Source organism: Zootoca vivipara, chromosome 5 (assembly GCF_965207765.1).
Source record: "Zootoca vivipara chromosome 5, rZooViv2.hap1.1, whole genome shotgun sequence".
Taxonomy (NCBI): domain Eukaryota; kingdom Metazoa; phylum Chordata; class Lepidosauria; order Squamata; family Lacertidae; genus Zootoca; species Zootoca vivipara.
In genome coordinates, this window is record NC_142588.1 from 55,696,461 (window position 1) to 55,723,908 (window position 27,448).

The window sequence follows — 27,448 nt, forward strand, 5'->3', positions numbered from 1 at the left end:
CGCCAAGCTTAAGAAGCTGCAAGCTGTGCAGCCCCCCCCCCCCCGTGGCACCATTCTATATGGCCAAGTAGGAAATGTAAGCAAAAGCTGACTTCATCTTCCTGCAGTCTCTTCCTGAACAGCGAATGTTTGTTGGAGTCTGGTTGTATAGTTTGTTGATGGTTCTGATCCTGCCGGCCAGATAAAGTTTTGCATCTGTACTGGGACTTCAGGATGGAAAACAAACGAAGGAAGGAAGGAAGGAAGGAAGGAAGGAAGGAAGGAAGGAAGGAAGGAAGGAAGGAAGGAAGGACTGGGTGCTTCCTGGTCCTGATTCAGTTAGGTTCATTCATGATGCTGCAGGGAGAAGAGCAGTTCTAAGCCAAGGGCTTGGTGCTCCAGTTGGTCTGCATGACTGTCCATCCTTACTCACAAATAGTAGCTGCCCCTACCACCCTCTCCCTTCTCAGTGAATTATGATTTTTGCTTGAGTCCCTTTGTCTGCTTGGAGGACCTCAAGTGTGGGAGGGGAGCGGAGGCAGAGGAGATGAAACCTGCTTTAGACTATCCACCAAAAGGTCATGCATCAGAGAGCATCTCCCACACACAAAGGTACCCTTAGAAACAGTTCTCTGGAGTTTCTCCTTCCACACGCACCTGGTGCCTTTATAGAAAGGTCAAGGCATATCTCCAGTAGCTTCTGCAGTCACCTGGCTTGGCTGCTGTCAGTCTCCATCCTAATGATCCAGTCGGAGTTTGCTTCCTCCCCACCCTTGTTTTGGAGTGCAGCTGACAGGCTCCTAGCTAAACCGCTTGTTCTCTCTGTTACTTTGAAGAGGGCTTGAGCAGGCAGATGATGACAGCCTGGCCATAATGGGTTTAATGAACTGGGGAAGCAGCTGCAGATTGTGATGAAAGCTAACAGGGAGGGGAGTGTGAGCAGGATGAGGGCTTTCAGATGCCTTCCCTTTTGGTCTTCATAACACACAACAACAACAACAAGAAAGCTGACTGTGATGGTCTTGGACGGCAGAACCAGGCCTGGATAGAGCTGTGGGATGGAGAATCATGCAAATTTTCAAAGCTAATAGCCAGCACCATCCTTAACTTTCCCATTCTTTTGTGCTTTTGGTTTCACTGCAAATGGACAAATAAAGCAGGCTTCAAATGAATGTTGATCTCCAGTGAACTGAAAAGCAATGAATGAGTTGTGCCCTGTTTCATGTGGGACACCTAAGCGATATAAGAAGAACCTGCTGGATCAGGCCAATGACTAGCATCCTGCCTTCGCAGTGGCCAACCAGGTGGCTAGGGGAAACCTGCAAGCAGGACCTAAGCACAAAAGCACTTTCCCCTGCTGTGGTTTCCAGCATTTGGTATTTAGGATCATACTGCCTCTGACCATAGTGTAGAGATGCTTAAGTATACAGAATCCTGCTTCGATGCATGAGATGAAATTCCACGTTTCCTTCATCCCAACCATTTTAGGGTTTATGGATTTGATGTCTACATAGACAGTTGGCTCACGAAATGAAATAGTCCCCCACAACAAGTTAAACTAACCCATATAAAACCAGCATATCTGAGAGAAACCTAGGTTACAAAAGCAATTCTTCCTTTTTAAAAAAAGTTTTCTATATGTGGGGAATTTTGCTTTGCTTTGGATGGAAGAGGATTCAGTCATGTGAGCTCTCAAGCTGCAGTGGGACAGCCTAGACCAGGCATCCCCAAACTGCGGCCCTCCAGATGTTTTGGCCTACAACCCCCATGATCCCTAGCTAACAGGACCAGTCATTGGGGAAGATGGGAATTATAGTCCAAAACATATGGAGGGGCGAAGTTTGGGGATGCCTGGCCTAGACTCAGATTTACCAGTGCCAGTTTGGGGAGAACGCTAAGCCCTTCCACAGGGTTGGGGACCCTGTAGCCTTCCAGATGTTGTTGGACCCCAACTCCCACCAGCCACAGCCAGCAGAATCAGAGGTCAGAGGGGTTGGGAGCCATAGTCCAGCAACATCCAGGGGGCTGCAGGTTCCTTATCCCTGGCATTCATAATACAATGCTGGCTTGGCACCATAATTCAGCATGGTTGAGCACCTGTTGACTGCCTCCCCTCAAAGAGAAGAAGTGGCTGCTGCCACATGTACATTTAACCTCTCCTTCACCTCGGTAGAAGGCCGATGACCACATGGATCATGTCCTGCTGCTCTGCTCTTTCTCCACCTTGCCTCCACTTACCTTGTCTTCTCCTGCAGAGGGTGGACAAGTGAAGACACTGGCCATTTTGAGGAGCAGCAGTAGAGGAACAGCCACAAACTTTGGGCAGACCTACACCATACATTTAAAGCACATTACCCCCCTTCCCAAAGGAGGGAACTATGGTTTGTTAAGGATGCTGGGAATTGTAACTCTGTGAGAAGGAAAACTACACAAGTCACTTGGAACACTTTCCCTGCTGAAATCAATCAGGCACCCACAGTTCTGATATGTTGTCACATGCAGAAACCCCCCCCCTTTTTTTGGCCCTCTGTTTTTATAGAACGACTTTGATTCAGTGCTGGTCATTTGTTTCTTATTTTTTCATGCTATGGTTTTATGATGTTTGAATGGGTTTTTTTGTACACTGTCACAATATTTTTATGAGTAGGTGGTTATTATAAATACATACATAAATAGAACAGCAGCAGCAGCAACAGCTGTACACCAATGTGCTGCCCCCCTATGGCTACTGCAAGGGCCCCTGCAACCCAAAGTTAAAGGGGTCCACTAAGGTCCACTTGCAAGAAGCCTCCCTGCCCCAACCTTGGAGCTGACCCAGATTCAGTGATCACTAGAGTGATTGACGTAGGGGTTGATTCTCCCTATGATCCAACTCAAACACCATATTACTGACAGCTTTTTAGATAATTTCTTTTACAAGCTACATGGCAGGCAGAAGTCCATTAGCTGAAGTTTTCCCAGCCCTGCATCTCAGAGAGAGGGACGGGGAGAGGGGGCAATGTATTGTACACACTGTACTGCATTTTAGGGCACACCTACTTACTTACCCCTTCTGCGCCCTTGTGTGCATGCCATGGCCCCCTACCTCCCCTCTGTTTCCTGAAGGCATTCATGCAAACACAGTGGCAGGTACCCTGCCCTGCTAATCATACGTTGCAGAGTAATATGTGCAGCTATTCTTTTCTTCCTGCTGTGCAGGATTTCCCCATTCCACAACAAAGAGTGAAATGGCTATTATCCCCATGCCATGGGCTAAGAAAATAGCCCCTAAACAGAGGAGAACTGAAGGTTCTGAGAGCACGGGTGGGAAACCTGCGGCCCCAGGGCCACTTCCAGTCTTTGCCTTAATTGATTGTGTGCAGCTCTTCTGGACTACATTTTGTATGGGGGAGGAAGCGGGGGAAAGGGAAATGAGAGAGAGAAGAGAAGAAAAGAGAAGAGAAGAGAAGAGAGGCCTGCTCACCACTAGTATGTGCCCCCACAGCAGGTTACTTCAAAGGGAATGTGGCTTTCGATGGGGGGAAAGTGTCTCTATTCCTGTCTGAGAGGGATAGGCCTTACTACCCCATAGAGAAACACTTAGATCTGCAGTTTGGCTTCCCTCCAAGTGCAGAGCTTCCTTAATGCATGGGTTAATTCTCCTTGCTGTGGCTGTCTTGGCAAAAGTAAATTAGGCAGGGACACCTGGGAAGGAGCACCATCTGCCAGGTGTTTTCAAAGCCAGCTCACAGGGTACAAAAAAGAGCAGTCTCTTGCCAGCAGAATTGTACAATTCTTCATGGAAGCACGGACTCCCCTTCACTCCAGATTAGGAGACATGTTATATTTTCTTGGCACAGAATTGTTGAGGGGGGGGGAGGAGCATGGGGAAATGTATGTACATCATCAGGTGTGACGAATAGACCCGCCCGCCCTCCTTTTCACTGTGGCTGTGTACACGAAATGCATTAAAAGCACATTTCCTCCCCCCAAAAAGAGAACTGTAATTTGTTAAAGCTGCTAGAGATTGCTACTCTATGATGGGTAAGCTTCTCAAGATTCTTTTTCGGTGGGAGGGGTGTGTGCATTAAATGTATGGTGTGTACTATGCAGCAGGTGTGTACTACCGTATGTGCATGCTGGGAAGACACAGGGAATCGCATCTTCCAAGCTAGTGCATGAAAAGAAGATACAATCATTGCATGTGACTATCTAGATGGAGATGCCATGCAATTGCATAAGCAGAAGCCTTCCCTGTAAGGGGCAAAACATGTAACCGGTGGAGTGAGCGTCAGGTACGACTAGTAAGGTAACCATGGCCAGGAACTTCTAAGGTGTGTTTTTGTTGCTCTAGTAGGGAAGAATGATGTCATCTCTGTTCCTTTAGGGCCTGCGAAGCTGTACTGGGAGCAATTTAGTAAGCTCTGAGACTTCTCTGGCATCAGCACATTCTTCCTTCACTCCTTCCCTCTCCACCTGCTTTGAAGAGCATCCATGTGCTTCTGTGTCCCAGAAGATAGGGAGCTCTTTGAGAGGAGGAAGAAAGAGAGAGAGAGAGAGAGAGAGAGAGAGAGAGAGAGAGAGAGAGGAGAGAGAGAGAGAGAGAGAGAGAGAGAGAGAGAGAGAGAGAGAGAGAGAGAGAGAGAGAGAGAGAGAGAGAGAGAGAAGCAGAAGCGACAATATGCTTTTGAGGCCAAACAGGCAGACACGTTTAATTATACACTGTACAGCACAATATATTTTAACTAACTGCTAGCTATTTCCCTAAGTACCCCCTTATCTCTCAGAGCAATATAAAACCTGGGGTGGATTATGCTGCAATTCTGGAATCTCTGTATATATTATCGGCTGGGATCCTGCATAAACACTCCACTGAGTCAGAACAGCACCAGGTCTGAAAATAGCTCAGCACTGTCTAAACCCAACAACCTGTGAACACCCTCTCCCTCAGTACATATGGGGTGACAAATTCCAGCTCCCTGGCTTGAGAATGATCCAGCCATTCAGGAAGAAGCCGAAGCATAGAGATTAAAGGCAACACAGCTTCTTAGTTTTATCATAGACATGTCCCTATTTTATGAGTGGAGAGGGGATGTCTCAGCTGACCTGTCTACCCACAACCCACAGAACTGCTGCTTCTGCTAGACTCATACAGTGCTTATACCAAATGAATATAGAGTTGGAAGGGGACCAAAGGGTCATCTAGTCCAACCTCCTGTGATGCAGGATCATTACAAAGAAGCTCCTTATATGCCAAGCAAAAGCTCAGTAATCATCAAAATAAACTTCTGGCAAAATGAGTGTGCAATATGAAAAAACATAATTTCAGTTTAAGTACTCCGCGGACCTGTCTGGAATGGATTAATCCACTTTCCATTACTTTCAATTGGAAAGTTTGCTTCAGGTTAAGTACGCTTCAGGTTAAGTACAGACTTCTGGAACCAATTGTGTTTGTAAACCAAGGTACCACTGTATGTATACAGAGAAGGGCAACTAAGATAATCAAGGGTCAGGAAAGCAAGGCAAAGGAAAATTTAATCAAGATGCTTTATAGATGGTATTTAATACCTGCTCAACTAGCTAAAATGTATAAAACAAAAAACAAATTTCTGTTGGAGGTGTGGTAAAGCAGAGGGGATGCTCATACATGTTTGGTGGACCTGCGAAAAAAGCAAAAGCTTCTGGAACATAGTGTATGATGAACTTAAATAAATGTTTAAGTATAACTTTATGAAAAATACAGAAGCCTTCCTACTAGGGATAACGGACACAGGTATAACAAGAGAAGATCAGAAAATATTCCTTTATGCCACAGACCTGGCAAGGACCTTAATTGCCAGAAAATGGAAAAAAGAATTCGTGCCAACAAAAACAGAATGGCAGGATAAATTACTAAATTATATCAAATTGGCTAGATTAACAGAGGCAATTAGGGGATTCCCCAGACAAGAATTTCAAAAAGAATGGGGAAAATGTAAAGCAGGGGTTAGCAAACTTTTTCAGTAGGGGGCCGGTCCACTGTATCTCAGACCTTGTGGGGGGCCGGACTATATTTTGAAAAAAATATATGAATGAATTCCTATGCTCCACAAATAACCCAGAGATGCATTTGAAATAAAAGCACACATTCTACTCATGTAAAAACATGCTGATTCCTGGACCGTCCGCAGGCCGGATTAAGAAGGCGATTGGGGTGCATCCGGCCCCCGGGCCTTAGTTTGGAGACCACTGATGTAAAGAATACTTTACAAAACAGTGCCCTAAAATACACACCTGGACTTGTTTTGATTAATGTCTGCAGGAGACTTTGTGGTTGTTGTTGTTTTAAATCATAATTAAAAAAAATCATAATAATAATTCATAAAGGAAACAGTTATAAGAAATAAGGAGGCCATGTACAGGATAAAGGAAGTCTTTTATTTTGTCGTTTGTTTTGTTTTATGTTATGTTTATTTTATGTTATGTTCATGTCTAATGGTGGTGGATTCGTTTATTGGAGTTGTGGTGGATTTATGTTGTAAATAAAATAAAGTTTGAGAGGATCTCTCCTCCTCTGCGAGGGGAGACGTTGCGGGCAGGACACGCTCCTCGCGTCAAGTGGGGGGGGGATGTATCGGCCCCCTGCTGCAGCCAATCCCTGCTGCCGCGCCAAGCCTCTGGCTGGCCAATAGGGCCAGCCTGGGGGCGGGGTTTGCAGGCATTTAAAGCAGTGCGGCAGCAGGGGAATCCTCCTTCTTCTGCTGCATCCCTACGGATCTCCCACCAACCCTCCCTTTAGGTCTTCCCTTTGGGTGTGTGCTTTGACCTTGCTATGGACTTCGGTTGGTTGCCTTGGTTGCCCAAGGGGCCTGGTAGGAGTTTTTTTTTATCCATTTGGCTAATTGGCACCGGCCTCTTGGTTTTTTCGCCTACCTCGTGGCAATTCGTCACAACTTTTTCGGTATTTGGCGGTTAGGCATTGGAATATGGAGTTGTCTGGTGTGTTTGAGGACTGGTTGTGGCCATCATCCAACCCTCCTCTTATAGGGGTATCCCCTTAAGGGATCCGACGGTTGTGGATCCCGTCCGATGCCCTGCTGAGGCTAGGGCCATGGCACGACCCCCGGTGACACCAAGGGAGCTTTCAGTTGTATTTGCATCAACAGGCTCCTCCCTTGGGGTGTTAACCTGATATGACCCCCCGCTGAGCGGGGTGGAGTCATGCTTGCTAGGGTGTCCAATGCCTAAGCCAATACCTCTCACTTGCTCTAACCAATAAAGTTGTGGCCTTATTTTACCCATTAACTCAAATCCATGTGTCACTGTGTCTTCATTTCTCGCGCGGGGGGGGGGGGTCCTCGAACCGCAAGCTGGTAATAAATCATAGCTGCCAAGTTTTCCCTTTTCTCGTGAGGAAGCCTATTCAGCATAAGGGAAAATCCCTTTAAAAAAGGGATAACTTGGCAGCTATGTAATAAATGATTATTTATGATTATTTCAACACACCCCTCTCAAGAGCTGAATGCAGCTTAAAAGAGAGAGCAATGCTTAATTCTGTACACTCAGCTCTCTTTTTGCCTCTGGTGTACAAGTTTAAAGGTTTCTGTTTCACCCCATTAGTGCTTTTGTTCAAACAGGCTTTACAGGTTTTTGAAACAATTAAAACATTTGTAAGATTTAATCAGCTCACGGGACAAATGGAACAAAGGAAATAAACATGTAAGCCATAGGTGTTGACGTCTCTCTCTCAAACCACTTTCAACTCTTGTCTCTTTCTCTCTAGCTACCCAAATTTCTTCTACTAGCATTTCAAAAGAATGGTTGAGACTGTTTTCACAAGTTATCATTTCTGGCTATGGTGCCTACTTGCATTCTGAACTCCATACCTCAAGCTTGGTGGATCATCTCACCTGGGATAATTACATCACTCCTTTCCTTCCATAAAGTATTTGAGACATTTACACTTATCTTCAACCATCATGTCCTCTGTCTTGGCTTTTAGGAAAGGTACATAGATGGATTTGCTCTCTTGAAGGTATCAGGAAGGAAATCAGATTGTGTCAGATGGAATCCACATTGCTGATTACAGAACTCAGTGGGAATTTGCCTTTGTCTTTGCTCAGTGCCTCAGCTCATTCCCACCCCCTGGGCAGCTTGGCAGCCCTGGACAGAAGGGGGTCATTAGGCATTGCTAGTGAGATGTGGTGGTCAGGTCAGGAACATCCTTGACACTGGTACAGTGTGAGTCTTTGTCATGGGCCTCCGTATCTGTCTAGCAGATGGATGGGAAGTGGGGAGGGGAACTTGCGAGCAATAGCTGAATGAGTGCCTTGGTCAATCTGTCTCTGGAGGGTTGACCAAGACTCCTTCTGTTCACTCTGATGAATGGGTCTTGCAATGGACTGTTATGTTAGGGTAGGGAGGGTCCCTCATCTGTTTGTTGCTCATTTTCACATCACCCTGCTGCCCTGTGTGTCTTGATAAGTGATGAGCCCACGGCACAGTAGTGGAATCAATAATGCACAAAACAGCTTCACTGGCTCCATCTCAGCCCTATACAGGACCTGAGTCTTGCTTGATTCTCTCTGCCTGGGGTAAGTGATGGATGGAGCAATGCAGTAGAGTGATAGCTCTGGGCAGGAGGCAAGGGCACACATAGGCCTGGGAGAGCCCAGAAGGGCCTTTTCTCAGGGAAGATTCATTGCTGACTATCCTGCTCTTTTCATTTAGTGCAGTCATGTTTCACAGACTCGGAGATCATACTCTGTCGAAACAGATTGTATCTGATCTAAGGCTCGAGGGGGAAATTAGTACGGTAAGTAGGTGTGGGTGAACAAATGCTCCACTCATTCCTCCATTCCAGCTTTGGGAAAGGTTGGGTTGGGGTGTTTCTAGGAAACCACAGAATGAGATGTTGCCAGATGATCTACTTCAGCAAAATGCAGGTGTGGTGTGCATGTTGCTGGATTCCACCGCTCATTGTCCCTGACTGTTGGCCATGCTGACTGGGGCTAATGGGAGTTGTTGGGTCCCACAATTCCTGGAGGGCCACAAGCCCCCCAACCATGCTCTATAGCACTCTGTTAGCAGAACAAATAAGAAAGTTTAGTGCAAGCAAACAAGGAAGTTGAATGCAAGATTGAATGAAACCAATTAGATCAGGTTGGGCTTGTGTATTTGTGTTTAGGACCTAGTCTCCTATGTCCGATCACTGTCAGGTTCTGGGAGACTCCAAAATCTAGAAACATCTCAAATTTCAGATGGTGCCTATTTCCCTGGGGTGCACAACTGAGAGGATCGGACACATATGCCTTGCCTGCATATGCCTTGCCTGCAGAAAGTGTGAGAGCCCTGGGATCTCCATAGAAAACAACAACTCCTGTGTCACTGGGAAAAGCCTCAGCTAGCTTCTGTAGGGTGTATTGACTTATGTGGCCCACTTTGTAACAAGAAGCTCGATATCCTCATTTGCACTTCCCTGCTTCCTCTAGACCCAATACAGGCTTCTAATCCACTGACTGAATATTCATGAGCTTGCATGCTATTGCCAGATCTGCTGGAAAGCTCTCATTCCCTAAAACAACGCCTTAAGGAGGCAGCATAGATTATCCTTGGAATTGGAGTTTGGGGGCACCCTCAGTTGTTCAATGTTATTTACAGAGATATTTCCTTTTGGGAAGCCCAGTAGTGGGGGTATAGGCTTGAAGTTCACTTATGCCCTTTTCCTGCACAGTTCTGCCTGTGTTAAGGACGAGCTCAAATGCAGCAGCTTATTTTGTTTCCTGAGGTGTCATCACCACTGTGCTAACAAAAAAGAGAGCAGCTACTGGTAAGATGTTAAGCCCTTTACTTCTGCTCCAAGAAAGGAGTGGCAGACCACAGTGAATGTGTGAGTGTGATTTTTTTTTTAAAATTCATACATCCAAAGGCAGAAGTGTTGCCATAGAAACACAGCACATCCTTTTTGCCAGCTGGGGGAGATGGCTCCTGGTTGACGTCATAGAGAGGATGACATGCACGTGGAACAGAAAGGTGTGGACAGTAGACCTATTATGGGGAACCAAGAAAGGGGAGCATAGGAGCCAATTCCTAGGGGCCAAAGTCCCTCTGGCCCCCCAATAAAATATTTGAAGGGGCCAGGCTCCCCCAAAGTTGATGGGCATTGCCATGCAAATGGTTTGTGTGTGTGTCTGTGCTGCATCTTTGTGATCGATGATGTGGGACAAGGCTTAACTGCTCCCTCCAATATTTTATTCGAGTTGGCACCTTTGAAGGGGAGCATCAGGAGGTTCTGAATGGGAACCCCAATCTAATATGTAAATTCTGTGTCTACTGTCTCAGTGCAGTAGTGGTTGATGCCCACTGGGACTGGTGGGGCAGAAGAGAGGCAGACCCAACAATAGGTGGAACCAGATCTAAATGAAAGGCAAACCCACTTCCTAATTAGTTGTAAATAAGAAAGCAGGCAGACAGAGAGTTGGTTGACGGTAGACTGAGGTTGGTGGTGCAGTGCCCAATTTGCCCATGCAATGGATGGAGTGAGGATAGCAGGTAGTCCTGCTGAAAAGAGAGTACTTAACAACTGTGGACAAGGCAATTCCTACCCCCTTTTGTTTGCCCTGATATTCTGGCACTTGCCAGAGGGCAGCATCTGATTTGTGACACACAACCTCACTGGACTTTCCTGCATCACCTGATTTCACTAATTTTGAAGGCTACAACCAGGTTCTGTCTGATGCATCCGTGGGTGATTGCAGTGGGCGATGGCTTCCATGCCATGCTGGAACGGAGAAGCTTGGCATTCTCTCAAACAAAGTATCTTAATATGAAGCATTGCATACAATCATCAGTCACAAGAGTGAATGTCAGTAAAATAAAATGAAAAAAGAAATCAAATGACTGGTAGAGAAAATAAAAGCTAATCACATCCCAAAGCTGAATATCACTGGCTAGGATCCCTGTGGTGTGCAGGCAAATTCCCCACCTACCCAGTTAGAGAAGATGACACAGTTTAAAAACATTTCATAGATGGTTATTTTTAGATTCAGAACATTTCTTTCCTATCAGACTAGTTCTCTTGTGATTCTAGGCATCTGGGTGGTGTTGGTTGTTATTATTGCTTCTTTTACTGGCTTCTTTCCATCAAGAGCAACTGATCCCCTACAACACTGATGCCACATACCATACATGTGTGTGGTCATGTTGAGAAGTTGGCATTTTCTGGACAGATATAGTTTTTTTTTTACAATGGACTTCCTTGGTAGTGAATATAATACTATGATTGAAACACAGATAGTGTCAGCTGGCTCCAAGCTTCTATCTAGCCGTTGTAAGGAGCAGGAAAATGCATGTGTTTGTTGCTGGTTTGCCACTTGTCTTAGGGCTCTTCCAGACTTTTGCTGTTTCGGGGTGGGATTCAATCACATACCAGTGAGTCCATCTTTTGCACCACAAACCCACTTCCTCATCCCCAAAGCTGGTTTTTGTGACAATGAGAGTGATGGGGAAATGCCCCAGAAAGTGTGGAATAATACAGTGGTACCTCGGTTTATGAACACAATTGGTTCCGGAAGTCTGTTCATAAACTGAAGTGTTCATAAACTGAAGCGAACTTTTCCATTGAAAGTAATGGAAAGTGGATTAATCCGTTCCAGAGTACTTAAACTGAAGCGTTCATAAACTGAAGCGAACTTTCCCATTGAAAGTAATGGAAAGTGGATTAATCCGTTCCAGACGGGTCCGCAGAGTACTTAAACTGAAGCGTTCATAAACTGAAGCATGGGTGTAATTGGTTCCGGAAGTCTGTTCATAAACTGAAGCGTTCATAAACTGAAGCGAACTTTCCCATTGAAAGTAATGGAAAATGAATTAATCCGTTCCAGATGAGTCCACGGTGTTCATAAACCGAAAATTCATAAACCGAGGTGTTCATAAACTGAGGTTCCACTGTACTTGCTTGACAGAACTATCACATAACTTTCCCACAAACAATTCAGAATAGTCCTGTTCTTGCAAACTTGTGCAAACAAGGCAGCATGAATGCTCAAGAAACAGGTCATCTGCAAAAGACCTTAGCGAAATCATAATGCCTCTCAGGATGCTTGTGCCAATACACCAGAGCCCTTGCCACTGGCTCTCTAATCTGGACTGAACAAACTGCTTTTATTCTGCCAACTGCAGGTTCTAAAGTCAGCTTCTGGACTGCTCTGACCAATAAGAGAAGCAGTCCCAGGCTATCTGCATCTTCAGGCCTACAACCTCTGTTATTATTTTCCCTGCTATATTATTTCCATTAGCACATTTTTAAAAATTCAGTGCAGAGAAGTAGCTAGGTCAGCATTGCCTCCCATTGCTTTTCCAATTGAGGTAAAAGCCAGACCACTCCTACCACATGCAAACTAAATAGGGCTGATAGCGGCCGTATCAGTAGCAGGCAGAGCTTCAATCAATTTTCTTGGTAGATTAATCGACTAAAGCTTCTGCTGCAGTTTGCCATCTGATTAATTAGTAGTGCTAATAGTGAAAGGAAGCCACCCAGCAGACTTCAGGCACATGCCAGCTCCTCCTTCCTTGGAAAAAAACAGAAATGCATGGAGACGTTCTCTTCCAGTTCAGGGCTAAAGCAAGTGCATACTTTGCATTTCAGAGAATTCAGGCGGACAGTGCTCAAATGAAACCAGTGTCAAAAATGACCGCAGTTTAGGTCCTTCACAATACAAACAGGTAAAGTCGGTTAGTTATACCAGCATGTTCTGCATGCATAAGTACACAAAGAAATACAGGATGAAGATGCCCCTTGTTGCTCATTCCCCTTATCCCCCTCCCAATCACTGTAGTTCCACTGACGGCTGTGCCTTTGTACTCTTTGAACTGAGGACAATGCAAGATTCCTCCACGAAATTCAATGCAATTTGCTGACAGTCAGCCCCCTTCCACGGCAAGACACAGCATGCCTGACTGCAGCAATCATGACCTAAAAGGACTGGCTTGAATCCAGTAGGCAGCAGGCACAATTACTCCTTGCCATAAAGCACCGATGTTGGCAGATTCCTCTCTCCACTGAGTACCATGAGTGATTTGTGAGGCGTGCTTCCTTCCCAAAGGCAGCTCATGTCCTGCAGGGAAGCTTATTTTTAGAACACCATGGAAAAGTCCCCATTGGCTTGCCTTAGGTCTTCCCGGTGATCTGAGGTGCAAGGAGATTCAGTCCCAACCCAGGACATAATGGAGTGCCCCAAGTTCTTCAGGGTTTCCTCATCTCTTCCTAGAAGCATTCTATAGATATTACACATGCCTACAAACTGAGGCTGTGCATATGTTTAAAGCACACGACTCCCCCCCCCCCAGGAATCCTTGGAAGTGTAGCTTGGCAAGGGTGCTGGGAATTGTAGCTTTGTGAGTGGTATATGACAGTTGTCAGTAATCTCTTGGGGAAGTCATGTGCTTTAAATCTGTGGTGTGAATGCAGCCAGAGGAGACAACATATATTGTAAGCTCCCTAAAGAAGAGACCTATCATTTTTGCTTATGCTACCCTGCGAAGCTCCAATGCACATTGACTTTGAGGTCTATCTATGATATGCCATAAAAAGCACGTGGTGCATATCACACAGTAACATGTCTTCCATCCTTAAATGCATGCTATTCGTCATTTTACTCTGAATGCCATCATGCACCTTCTATCTTGTATACGAGCAGCAAATACAAATATTACATAAACAGAAAATGTGGCGTCTCCAAGAGCTAGAGAACTGAACTCTTTCGAACCCATACTGCCTATTCATAATAAATAATCCTGCCAGAGACCTCACCATCATTTCCCTAGACTGAGCACGGATGTGCTTAACCCAGTCTGCCAGGGCCTTCAATTATTGACTTATGAGTATAAGGCACTGTCTTGACCTAAGACAGTTTCCTAACTTGCCCTCCTTCCCAAACACGATTCCTTTTAATGGATTCAAATCACCCTAGCTGTGTATCACTCTTCAGCCACCCCCCCCACTCTGTTTTTCCCATACTGCAGACCATGCCAATTGCCTGCATAGGTCTAATGAGCCCAGGCTTTGTTCAATCTTCCAGAAGTTTTGCTCCTCTCATTGAGCTGTAGCTAATCTTTCAGCCTTTCTTGTTGATGTGATTCTGTGCAGTGATCTCCAATGTGCAGCCTGAGTTTCCTTTCCAAACCTTCAGTTTTCGGGGTGGAGGGGTGGAGGACACCATGTCTGAAGATCCGTAAATGAAATTTCAGGCTGCACTTTGCGGAGCACTGCACAGAATGGCAATGAGAGATACTAAAACATTTCCAGAGCAGAACTCCTCTGCAGATAATTACAAGTTCCAAGCACTAGGCATCATTGTTGGCTTTGGGCCAGGTATGCCCAGCATCTGCTCAGGTCGATGCAGCATTTCTGCCCATGCCAGCAAACAGCTGGATTACCACTGGCTCTCAAACCTCCATTCTGCTGATGAAGTGCTCAACTGCAGGATTGAGAAGCTTCTCAGCAATCCGTATTGCTCCTTTAATTTGCCTGAATGACAAGATCCTTTGAGAAATTTTTCCATGTGCCTTTGCACAATGCATCTGACAGGGTCCTGGGTTGTATTAATTGGGAAGAGATGGGAAGAATGGAGGAGGGCCAGAATGACAGGTTTGTCTTCAGGGTGAGGCAGAAGAAGCAAGTATCCTGGCTTGGAAGTTGGGTGTGGTTCTTCTGCAGGTGTATACAGGATTGAATTAGGCTTGTAGCTGATATTTATATGTGTGTGTCTGGGTGTAAGTATGCATATCTGAAGTCTCTTGGAGCCACATAATAACAACACTATATTTTTAGACCTAAGCATTTATTTTCCTTCCTTCTTTCCTCCCCCCCCCCAACAAGTAGCACATATATATCACAGAAACAAGCATAGCTAAAATATTCCTGCTATCTGCATTTATCTCTGTTTCCCTTATGTTGCTGCTGTGAAGTCTTGGAACATGCAGAAACAGTCACAATTTTCAGGACAGAACACACAACAGTAAAAGGTTCATAAACAGGCCAATATCTACGAGGGGGCTAGAGAGCTCAGCTTGGGTGGGGGAAGATTCACATAGGGCAGAAGAAATCATACCCATGTTGTTTATATTCCATGAAGTCTTCAGTACCCTATATAGGTCATTGCCCCTTCTCTATGTCTGCTGAATAAATTCTGCAAACTAAGCAAAGACATGAAAATAATAAATGTGCATAATTCATAGAGATTGCAGAATCCAGCCTTTTCCTTAGCACTGAACTCCATAATTCAGAGTACATTTGCAGGAAGCAGCTGAATAGCAAAAGGCCCCAGGAGGTAAAGAAGACAAAGAGCAGAATCCTGACACAGAGTAGAGTAGGCATGGACTGAGAAACCAAAGGGAAGGATAAGTAAATAAGGCAAAATCCTAAGGCAAGGATGATGAACCCGAGGCCCTCCAGATATTATTGGATTACAATACCAATAATTCCTGGGTTGCTAATGGTGCTGATGGCACTTTGAGCTGAACAACATCTGAAGGGGTCAGGTTCACCACCTTTGCCCTAAAGAAAGGACAAGCAGAGGAGACAATGAATTGAGAAAAGGATCCATCAGTGAGAAAGGTGTTATGAACAAAGCTCCCATTTGGCCTCCAGCAGGTGTGGAGAACATTTGGCTCCTTCAGATGTTGCTCAACTACAACTCCCACCATCCCTGGCTAATGGCCATGCTTGCTAGGGCTGATGGGAGTTGAGACAACAGTGACTGGTGGTCACCTGGAAGTTGTCCTAAGGAGAAAGCAGAGCAGGTAAACCCCATAAAACAGGATAAGGGACCTTGTGCTGTTAGGAGAAAAGGTGAGGACAGGCAAAGATGCTTTGGAGATTAGAGGAGTGTGGGTCAAGGAGTGATATGAGAATAGGGCTATTACTTCCAGGTGCTAGGAAACCTCCTGTACCTTTAAAAGTTCTGTAAAAGGGAAAATCCAACCAAGGGTGGAGGAAGCCACACCTGGAACTGTAATTATTATTTTAATCAAATGGTCAAAGCAAAGGTACAGAAAATCTCTCAAGGTGTGAACATTGCAAGTTTAAGGAGGTAGCAAAGCCCGAGAGATGCAGGGTTGAGTTTGAACTATCCAGCTTTCGACTGAACTTCATAGTTAACTAAGGGCACTGCATCTAAAGTTGCCCAATTGTGAACTCAGGAGAGGGGATACAAATATATTTAATTCCACGAAAAATTATGGTTTCTTTCAATCCTGTTTGGGGAATATCATTCCCTGGAACAGGGAGAAAACCCCATTATTTTAAATTCCAAATAAACATTCAGAGATCATAAAATGCTTTTATCCATATTTCCATCCGAATATGAACCATAGCTGCCAAGTTATCCCTTTTTTAAAGGGATTTTCCCTTATGCTGAATAGGCTTCCTCGCGAGAAAAGGGGAAACTTGGCAGCTATGATATGAACACTCCCTTGCCAGTTCTAGACAGTAAGCATGGAGGATCAAGTATAGTGCAGACACGCCACCCCAGGGAGGGCTATTCTGCAGGAGGCCCTTCTGTCGCTGTGCCCTAAGTGCCCATTAGTGCGGCCAATTAGTCAGTCCCACACCATATACCAGGTCTCCCTTAGGCTTTGTATGGGATGGGGTGGGTATGTGGCAGCTGGGGCCAAGCGTTCCCCATCAAAGAGAACTGCCCTGGAGGCGGAGGCAACAACGCCCTCCAGCAACACCGCGACCTGAAGCTATGCGTTATCTCCCGCTTTGAGGCTGGGGTAGCACGTGCCCCAAGTAGCCCGCACGCCGGCTCTCGGAGGACAAGCAGGAAATGAGCGCGAGCCCGGTTGCTCTTTTCCTTGCTCTGCACAGCTCCGCCTCTCGCCGTCCCTCCCGCAAGTCAGTGCCGGAGCCCGGCGCTCCAGCGTGGGGACACCCTGGGGGGATGCGGCTCCCACGAAGGCAGCCTGCCCCCTCCCCTTGTAGTGGAGATGCCATTCACTGAGGAAGCCTGAGCGTTGAGGCTGGGGGCGAGCGAAGCAGCTGCCGGTTGAGGAGGGGATCGCGTTGGGGGAACGGGTCGTCAGCACCGCGGACAGCGCTAGGCGGGGCGCTTTGCCCCCGACTCCTGCGCCTCCGATTCCAGCACCAAGGACAGCGCAGAACTCTCCGCGCCCGTTGCCCACCGCGCTTCCCCGCCGCGGACGCCGCCCCAGCCCTGCCGGTGGCAACAAGCTCCAGGGAGCCGAGCGCTTCCCCCGCCTACGGCAACAGGGACATCGCCCTTAGGTCGGCTTCCTGGGAAAGGAGGAGCCTTCGTCACCAACCTGCTCTAGCCTCGGCTTCGGACTCCCGAGCTCCCGAGCAGCGTGGAGCAACCACGCTGGCAGCACAACATGGCAACCGAGGTGAGCAGCGCGGGGAAAGCAAGAAGCACAGGAGGAAGCTCTGTCGAGTCATGGCAGCCGCTGGGAAGCATCTCCTCCTGCTTTGCCTGCCTAGTTTCTGCCCAGTGCGGTAGGGGATCGCCAGACCAGGCGACCCTCACCGAAACTGGCTGCTCCGGCACCGCATCCTCTGGGTTTGTTCTGCAGGCCCCATAAGTCCCTTGTGCCTCCGACTTCAGCGCCGGTTAAAGAAAGGCAGCGCCGAGAGCCTCCGGCGTGTGTCTGGGGCTAGGATGGTTGGCACGTCATGGCTCCCTCTGAAGCCTCGCCGTGGTCTCCTCCCCAGCGTGGCGTTTCCCCTGCTCCGCAATCCTGGTTCACTAAACAAGGCAGGGCATTGCTAATAGAGAATGAGACCTCGCTATGCTCAGTTGCGCTGAGGCAGTGTGTTTCCCTGGGTGCAGCGCAGGGAGTCTCATGGCAGTACCTGCCAGCGTCAGACAAGGGGCAGGGCGAGGACAGCAGCATCCCTGATGCTTCCCCAGGCTGTCCTTTGCATGTGGCTCTGGTGATGGAGGATGAGACCACCTGTGGCATATGACTCTCCGGTTTAAGTGTGGGTCCCATTAACCAGCTTTGTCGGCAGCCACCCCCATCCCATTGCTCCGCGAGGAAGGTCTCAGTGATAGAGCCCTGGGACCTCCAGGTAGGACTGAGAGAGAGAGAGACCCCCTGCCTGAAATCCTGGAGAGCCACTGCCAGGCAGTGTGGGCAATACTGAGCTAAGATGGACCAATTATGTGGCACAGCATAAAGCAGCTTCCTAGGTTCTTATGTGGGGTTCAGAGCAGAGCAGAAAGGGTGGGGAAACGGGGATCCAGCAGCGCTATCCCCCCAGGTGTTCTATAGCCAGGAGCTCTCCAAAGTCAGCTCCTTCATCTTACACCTCAAATCCATCCCTTAGGGCTGTTCTCCACAACCTTCCCCCTCCCGCGCCACAAAACAAGGTCTTGTTTGCTGTCGTTGTTGTGCTGTTGCCGAGGCAAGATGCAGCAGCGAGCAGGCGAAAATGGTCTGAGTCGGAATGGGAACTACCGAAAGGCTGTTACTAGGGGGAAAGGCGGCAGTTTCTAAATGCGGGTGGTGCGGCGCTAGTGCAGCCTGCTACTAACGCCACAGCAAGACATCCCTGTAAAAGGCCAAAGCATCTGAGCACACGGTGCGCCCTAAACCCCTCCCCTGTAGAGTAGACCACTTCCCCTTCCTGCTAGGAAAGTCAATAATTTTTATCCCAGCAGCAGATCTTCAGCATAGCAACCCTTGTTGTTGAAGTTAAGACCTCGGTTGACTCCCATTTTGCACATGCTCAGATTAAATAACCCTTGACTTGAGCCCAAACCCTCTTGAAAAAAACCGAGGAGTGTTCCGAAATCCAGGTAGAAAACAACTGCTGGCTTCTCAATATCTAGGATGGTTATTAATCTGGAGGACCCGAGATCCAATATATAACAGAGCATGTGGGAAATGTAATGAGGTCAGAACCTGAGACATGCCTTTTTTTGAAGTCTTGTAAGGAGACATCTAATAGGAAGGAAAGGTGTGCTTTTCCTGCCAGACAGGGTGAGGGCTGCTAGCAAATTGGGAAGGAATATAAAATTTCATCATGCCTCTAAAAGCCAGCATCAGACTGTGAACAGGCAGGATGACAGATTATCCTACACTTGCTTTCCAGGGGATCTGAAATGCCTCTTTGAAAGTTTGAAACTGGGCTGAAAGGATTTCTGGTTTATATATACTGGGCAGCTACAGAAGTTTAAAAAGGTAAAGGTAAAGGACCCCTGACAGTTAAGTCCAATTCCACAAAGCTCACTAGAAACTAAAGTGAGTGGGATGGACCCTGGAGCTAAGAGGTGTGCAGTTCCATATTGATTATTAATCACTCTGGGATTCATCACAAATAGGAGAGGAATAGTTTGAGACACAAAATCTGCTGCCACATCTTGGATTATCCATCACACAGCTCTAACTCCCAGAAATCCAATTCAGGGTTTTGCAAGCTGTCAGTTGGCATATACTGCTGCAGTTAATTTTTGTTTTCTTTCTGTTACTCCATTCTACATCTTTCAGTGTTGGTTTTAATGTTTTGGACCTGCTATGCTTCAACTCAAGCTGAGTAAATTTCAAAAAGTTGTTGAACTGATTTTTGAGATCAGTTCAACAGCTAGATAGTTGGGGGTTTTTTAAATAGTTTTTGCCAAAAGTGCACTTTCTTGTTCTGTTAATAGCTTGTTGACTTGCCACATCCTCATTCAGCATATTCCATTATAAATAATTGGTAAACCAATGAGTCATACAACCTGGAAAATCAAGATACAGAAGTATACCTCAGTAACAACAAGGTGTTCCATACCTAACTATGTATTTTATCCTTACACTATCAAACCCTCAAAAATGAAGTGTTTCCATCAAAATATTTTTGTTAAATTGATTTTTCCAGAAGGTTGTTAAATAGTTCCAACTTTCCGTATAGCTTGTTAATCCTATTCCCATACTGTGTTAATCCTATTCCCATACTGACTCAAACAATATGCATTAATTTTATCAAGTAACAGATATTCCATGCATTCATAACTCTTTCATAGCTTTAAGTTATTCTTCCAAATTGTTTTTGTGATTTAAATTCTTGCAAATATAATTTGGTTATTGAAAATCCTCTGGTTTTATCCATGCCCTCTGCTCTATAACACAGGAGAAACCTCAATGGTATTAAAGGCGATACGGAGAGAATGGGCTTTTACATAATTGGGGGGGGGTGTTTCAAAAAGATGGAAAAATAATGCAATACAATGCAGAAAAATATAGGTAGTGCCAAGCTTCTTTTCTTCTGACACAAATTTTGTACATCTCCATTTCTTTAAGATTCCTTATTTATTCCTCTTTCTGTTGGATTAACTGTGTCTTTGAGAGTCTGTATGCAGGAAAGCTTGGGAAGCTTCTGGAGAAAATGCAATCTCCTTCAAAAGCAATTTAGTTCTGCTGCAGAACAAATTATAAGTATAGCTGGAAATACAGAATTAATAGGATTTTTATTTATTTATTATTGGTTACCCACAGTTTAGTTCACACTCACATATACGTTACATCATTGCATGGGTCAAACACAGTGGACCTTACTCCAAATGGAATCAGGACACTTCTAAAGAATAAAGAAAAGTGTCTGGTTATAATTTTTCAGAACTGTTTGGATACTTCGTGAAGAAGGAAGATGCACGAGGTTTTTAAAGACTTAGATAATCTGAGTTTAGGAAATGAAAGTGTCAAGAGAACACAAAAAGTAATATGGCATGACAAAGACAAAGATGCTGAACATAATTGTTAGGAACAAGTGACTCAATGTATTGTTTCATGCATCTTATGCAGTTTAATTATTACTGTGACACAAATAAGGTAGGGCAGAAATGGGTCGTGAACCCATGATTACCCACACCGAGTCTAATGCTCCAGCCATTGAGGCACAGTGCTCACTGCTCAGGTGCGTGTGTGTGTGTACACACACCCACACCCACACCCACCCCTTCTGGATGAAATAGGACCAGAAAGGAAACGCCCATTAGAATTGCCAGGGGATATTCAGCTACAAGCTGGCAGTTTATGAAGTTTTATTCATATAGTCACAAATCTAGGGGAGGCTGGAACAACTCAGAGTGTTTAACAAAAATGTTTATAATGGGTTAGCCTCAGGAAGGATACACACTTTTACTCCCTAAAGTTATGTGACAGATGTCTGCAGTGTTTATGGAGGATCTTGCTTTGGGGTTGTAGTTCTTGAGCCTACATTAAATAAGGAGACAGATGCAAAGGCTAGTCTCCATATCAGCCTGAGGCTCTTACCTTTTTACCATGCATGATCTGCTGCTCTTACTTTTTATCTGTGTCTTTGGCTGGCCGGGATTCAAACTGGAGGTGGGATGAGTCTGTACATTCAGCTCAATCCAGTCTCAGAGTTGGCTGGCAACCGGGGGAAGAAAGAGTGTTTGGGGAGCAAAAAACCTCTGTGGTTTATTCTGGAAGAACTTGTTCTTGCTTTGTTAGGTGTGTCCCTTCAATTGAGGTCATCCTGTGATCTTTCCTATATGTTCCTGCCAGCCCCACACTTTGTAGATATATAACCCCAGAGTTTCAGGTTTTCCAGTCATTGATGGTCTTGGGAACCTGCTCCATTTCTTACTACAAAGCATCTTGCCAAGTTCCAGGCACACATTGCTTGTATATAGGGATAGCCCATGAAATGTAATAGGAGGGCTGATTCACACATGGATGTTGCACAGTTCTCAGCCAATAATGTGCACTGCCTCAGTTGGAATTTACTATCCATTGTGATAGAAAAGCTTCATGATGTTTGATCTATGATCTATGATGACTGTTTTACACATCTACGTTACTAGCTAATGGATATGGATGTATGAATTTACTCCGTGTCTAACCTTCAAACTGCATTTCCAAATCTAAAACCCTTGCCGGTATTCTAACGTGATGCTGAAGAAAACTGTGTTATAATCCACTGCAGCAGGGCTTACCAAAGTTGTGCACTACAGTCTCATAGAACATACTTTCAATCAATTTTGGGTAGGCTTGCAATGTTGAATTGGTTAAACAGTTGTTGAATGGCCTTCTAAATGGTCAACTAAAGAGATGCCCTCCAATTAAGTAGGGGAGATGAGAGAAGGGGATATTTCCATTGCACAAGCAGAAATCAGTTGCATGAGAAGAGCAGCATTGACTACAACCCAATAACAGTACCTCATAATCATAACTATTTTTTAAAAAAATTAAAATTTGTATCCAAGTCAATGTAGATTCAGGGACTCTTTAGAGCAGGGGTGAAGAACCTGCAGCCCTCCAGGTGGTGTTGGGCTCCATCTTCCACCAACCCCTGCTAGCATGAACAATGGATAGAGAGAGTTGTAATCCAGCAACATTTGGAGGGCCACAAATTCTTGCCTTAGATGCATGGCATCAGGGTATGGCGTGAGCTTCCCCCTCTGCCTGTTAACCACCTGCCTCTGCTCTTCCAGGTCCACAATCTCCAAGAACTACGGCGGAGTGCTTCCCTGGCTACCAAGGTCTTTGTTCAGCGGGACTACAGTGATGGGACCATCTGCCAGTTCCAGACCAAATTCCCCCCAGAGCTGGACAGCCGGGTACAGCCAGTTTTCTCACAGGGTTCATGCTGACTGGTGAAGTAGGTGACAAATCCTTATGTCAGACGAAGGCATTGTAGTCTGGATGCCGGTGAGAGCAAGGTGTTAGTGCACCAATGATGCTTCAGACGCTCTCGAAATCTTAAGCTGCACAGAGTGGTTTGCGGCCTTCTTAAACACCTGGGGTATGCCTCGTTTCCTTTTGTGCTTTATTCTAACTTGTTAGCTGTTTTTATCATATACAAAATACATAGAAGACTATCTTGCTCAAAGATGTGAACACACACACTTCCATTCCACAGTGCCCCTGCTTTTGTTCCAATGCTCCCTTCTCCATGATAGCATCTATTATTTTGCACTGGGTGAAAGATGGGTGCCATAAACAGTGGAATGGCCTCCTGTGCATACATCTTATGGCATTCTTTCTCTTTTTTTCTCCTTTCACCAAAGATTGAGCGGCAACTTTTTGAAGAAACTGTGAAAACCCTCAACAACTTCTATGCGGAAGCTGAGAAAATAGGGGGCAGCTCCTACCTGGAGGGATGTCTGGCCTGTGCCACAGCCTACTTCATCTTCCTCTGCATGGAGACCCGCTATGAGAAGGTTTGGAGCCACAACATGCATTGTATTGTGATATAACAATTGAGGTTGTTGTCGTATAATATTGATTGGTCAATATGGAGTGTGCAAGTTAGATGAACTACCTGATAATCCACATTCATAAGATGTAGATTCCTTGTTTCTCCCATATTTAACAATATCCTATCCAACCGCTTCTTGTGCCAATAACCTCAATTTGTGAATCATTGGGGGTTAGGACTGAACTAAATAGGATATAAAGGGTTACCATCCAGAAATGCTGTGAACCCAACTATTGTAGCAAAGCTGTAGCAAACCGACGCTATGCATCAGTGCATATGGTGCTGAAGCACCCAGAAATTAGAATGCCAAGCTGAGGTTTTTATTTATATACTGGCTTTTATTTACTTAATTGTGATAGTATGTGATCTGAATTCTGAACCCACACAACGCAGGATCATGTAGACAATGAGGTCGCACTGGCAGAGTTTTTAGCTTTGTCTGATGTGCTGATGGCAGGAATCCAAGGAACACTTGGCTCATGCATATGGACTGAAGGATTACTTGCACAGAATGACCACCTAGAGTTTGAAGAGTGGAGAGAGAAGCCCAGTGTGGACACATCCTCATTCTTTGATTTTGTTCTTGAGAGTCCCCCCCCCTTCCTGGTTGTGTCTGAAATTTGCTTATCTCTAACAGCAGGTAGGCAGGACCTTGAATATCCTTGCCTAGTAAAGAGCTCTGGTTGAATAGAACCAGGGAGACCTGCAGCAAAATGTTGCAGTGTGGAATGTTCTTGGGCTTCTCCAGATGACCTGTTTATTGAGGACTCATCCAAGTTTACTAGCACAAAGTTTTCAGGGCAATTTTACAGTGTCCTCTCTTTATTGAGCATTTCTCCTGAATTGTTTGTGGGGAGGTTATATGACTTCCTGTCAATTGACCATCATCACACACTTTTTAGTGAACTTCCTCATCACTTTCCTTCCTGCAAAAAGTCTGGAACTTTTTAAAAGTAGATTTGTGGTGCCACAGCACTTTAACTGTGACAACCAAAATTGCAAAAATGCAATTAAATTCTTCCTGCAATATAGTGACAATCTGTTCAGTACCCTCCCCAGGATACTCCATTACATTTCCCACCCAATCCTTTTTCCTCCCCACCCCCCACCCACATGCTGCAATAGTATTCCATGGCCACTGAACATGTTCTTTTTGGGGTTCCCCATAATTTTCCCCCTAAAGATTCTTTATACTTATGCAAAAGTTAGAGTTTCCTGAGGCCTGTTGATACTTCCCTCTTGCCCATAGCTGTCTTGACTTTATAAGCATCGGTACTGATGTCTGAACATAAGAAACAGAGGGAATAATGAACAAGATTAAAAGGGAAAGGCGCATGATTTAAACTGACAGCCTGTTTCAAGCTGTAGGAAATGCTTTCTTTGTCACAGGTTTTGCTCAAAATGTCAGACTTGACAACTTACTATTTTCCAGGGTTGGGAAAATATTCAAAATAGCAGAGCATTCTGGTACACTTAACAGCTCTGCCTTCAGGTTTAATACATTTCATCTGAATGTAGTGCTACCTTTCTGTGAGGTCTTCAGCTAATTTAGATTGGGCTCCCATGAATTCAAGATGCAAATGCAGTCATTCACAGAGGCACATAAATAGCATAGGAGAGAGACTAAAATAATTCTTCTGGTATCACTTACAAAAAGTGTTCTCAGGCAGATAGTAGGGCAACATGCTCTGGGTAGGAGCACAGTTAGGCAATAGAGTGAATTGCCCTGGGAAACTTTCAAAGCTTGATGGTTATCAATCAGAGATTACTGAAACTGGGAATGGGATATCTAGGTCAACACTAGCTTCTGTTATTGAGGTGTTTCATCTGTTGTGGTTTCATGAAACACTTTTTCCTTCTTGAAGTAGGTGAATTCAAGAACTTCTGAGGATCCCAGTAAATGGACCGTCTTCCCTGTATTTTGTGTCTCATTCTCTGGGGCTACATCTTTGCTAAATAGTTGCTGAATGGTTGTCCTATTATCTCACCAGGTTCTGAAGAAGATCTCCAAGTACATCCAAGAGCAGAATGAGAAAATCTATGCTCCTCGAGGGCTGTTGCTGACAGACCCAGTGGAACGGGGCATGCGAGTTGTATCCTTCCTGGTTAGCACCAAAGGGGAAAGGGGAAGATATGGTCACCCTATAGATCGCTCTTCTTACCCATGTGGCTGACTCTCACCAACACACACACACACACACACACACACACACACACACACACACACAAAACCATTTCCTGTGTCCCAGCTGAGATTCTCTGCTCCAAATTCAGCGTTCAAGCTCAAAAAAGAAGTTGCGGGATCGTGCTACTTAGTCTACTTACTTATTTCACAGCGGTTGTTTACTGCTTTCAAACCACAGTGGCTCTCAAAGCGGTTCACAAAAATAAAATCAGATCTACAGGCAGATGATATTACTCCACACAGCAACAAATCTGGAGTCCCAAGTGCTATCAGTGATATTTCGAACAATAGCATTGTGTGACTCTGCTCCCTTGACAAGAGTTTGGGAAAACGGGGCAATATAAGGCTGAGGTTTTTAGGAACATAGGGAACTGCCTTATATGGAGTCAGACCACTGTCTCATCTTGCTCAGTACCACTGAGCTATGACCCTTCCTAACTGCTGCTCACTTTTCTGCTGCTCTCAGCAGATGGGATCAGTGGGGCTTTGGCTGGTTTCAGGCACAGTGTGTGGACAGTGATGTCTAAAGTAACCCCCCAATTCCCTTTGCTGGTGTTGCTGCCTCCCCAGGTTCACCGCAGTGCTACAGGAAACGACCCATGCTCCCAAAGGGGCTACCAGGCCTATGCTTAGCAGCCAGAGGTTTTCAGTCTTTGTGGAGTCAAGCTCCTTCACCAGAGGTTGTGTCCAGCTATTGCGGCTTCTGGCTCTGCTCCCTTGAAGGGATGTGGTGGCCAAGAAGAAGTGGGTACTGAAAGGCACATGTGTTCCCTCCAACCCACCAAGCATTCCTGCTGCCTCTAGTGCTGCCAGGACTCACAGTTTCCTGAACTTGTCAGCAAAATGTATTTTAGCCTTCAAAAACACAAGCAAAACACCGTAGGGATTACAAAGGATGTGCTTGGGGTGTGTTTGTTTAGAGCTTTAAAACTTTGCTCTTCAGATGAAAAGGGCTTGCAAAGACCAGAAATAAAACAGTCCCTGCCCTCGGGCTCACAATCTAGGGGACACAGCACAAAATGAAAGAGATTTGGGAGGGAAGAGGTAAAAGCAAGCTCAGGTGCAGGTTTTTAGTTACAAAGAACATCTCATAATGGAAGGCAGTAGCATATAACTTTAGGGTTGTCCCTGCAAGAGTGAGCATGCAATATATTCATGGGGCAAAGACTACTTTTTGTGTAAGGAAAGATTAACTATCTTATCATGCGCCTGATTACTCTCTCAAACATAAGTCTCACTTAGTTCAGTAATACTTACTCCCAAGTTAATAAAGCATTGCATGCTTTTAACTATTTCTCTTAGATAAGTGGTGGTTAAGGATTGGAAGTAGACAGATATGAAACTATGACTAAGGAGCATCCTTCTTTCACCTTCTGTGTGATATCAAACAGCAGGAATGGATAACCTGTCACCCCACAGATGTTCTTAGGTTCCAGCTCCCATCAGCTCCAACCAACTTGGTTGGCCAATAGTCTGAGATTATGGGATGAAAGCCACAGATTAAAGGCTCGCCCACACTTCTGCTTGTCATGCCACTTTCCTTGGGGTAATGGAGCTCTTTACTGCTGAATCGGAACAAGTGTCAATTGGATTTTCGGTGGACTGACACTTGCTCCAATTCAGCAGTAAAGAGCAGGTTTTCCTGGGGAAAGAGGTGGGGCAAACAGAAAACCTCTGGGACCTGTTCTTTCTAGGTGAGGGATAAGTGGAAGTGAGCAGAAGCTCCAACAGCACAGGATGCCAACCCCTTCTGTAGAAGAAGACAGCTGATGTCAGAGAAAAACAGATGAGGCACATTTTTATTCAGTGCATAGTTGACTTGTGGAAGCACAACAACATGTATTTGAGACAGAGCAACTGCCTGAAAGGTGCACTGTCATTTCATATTTCAGCTGCACATGCCAAACTGTCTGAGGTTGGAACAGTCAGGAACTTGCTCTTACCAGATAAGCTGATGTATTACAACAGAGGTGAGGAAACTTCTTCAGACTGAGGCCTCGTTCCCTTGTGGGGAACCACCCAAGGGCTACTTGCTAGTGGTGGGTGATGCCAGAGGCAAAGGTGGGTGAAAGATTGGATGGGACTCTTCCAGCATAAAT

The 27,448-nt window shown here is 45.4% G+C and overlaps 1 protein-coding gene across 3 annotated transcripts in view; it reads left to right on the top strand.

Moving 5' to 3' along the window:
• The window catches only part of GOLGA7B (golgin A7 family member B), a 33,881-nt gene that overhangs the window by 4,061 nt on the left and 2,372 nt on the right, over positions 1-27,448 (top strand). For 2 of the 3 annotated variants that reach the window (XM_035132748.3, XM_088670657.1), the window contains 3 exons: positions 22,398-22,523; positions 22,974-23,126; positions 25,156-25,257. In XM_035132748.3, the coding sequence (XP_034988639.1) occupies positions 22,398-22,523; positions 22,974-23,126; positions 25,156-25,257 (381 nt within the window). Of the gene's footprint in view, positions 1-16,425; positions 17,344-22,397; positions 22,524-22,973; positions 23,127-25,155; positions 25,258-27,448 lie in introns of those variants that run through there. The other variant, XM_035132749.3, reaches the window with a different exon arrangement.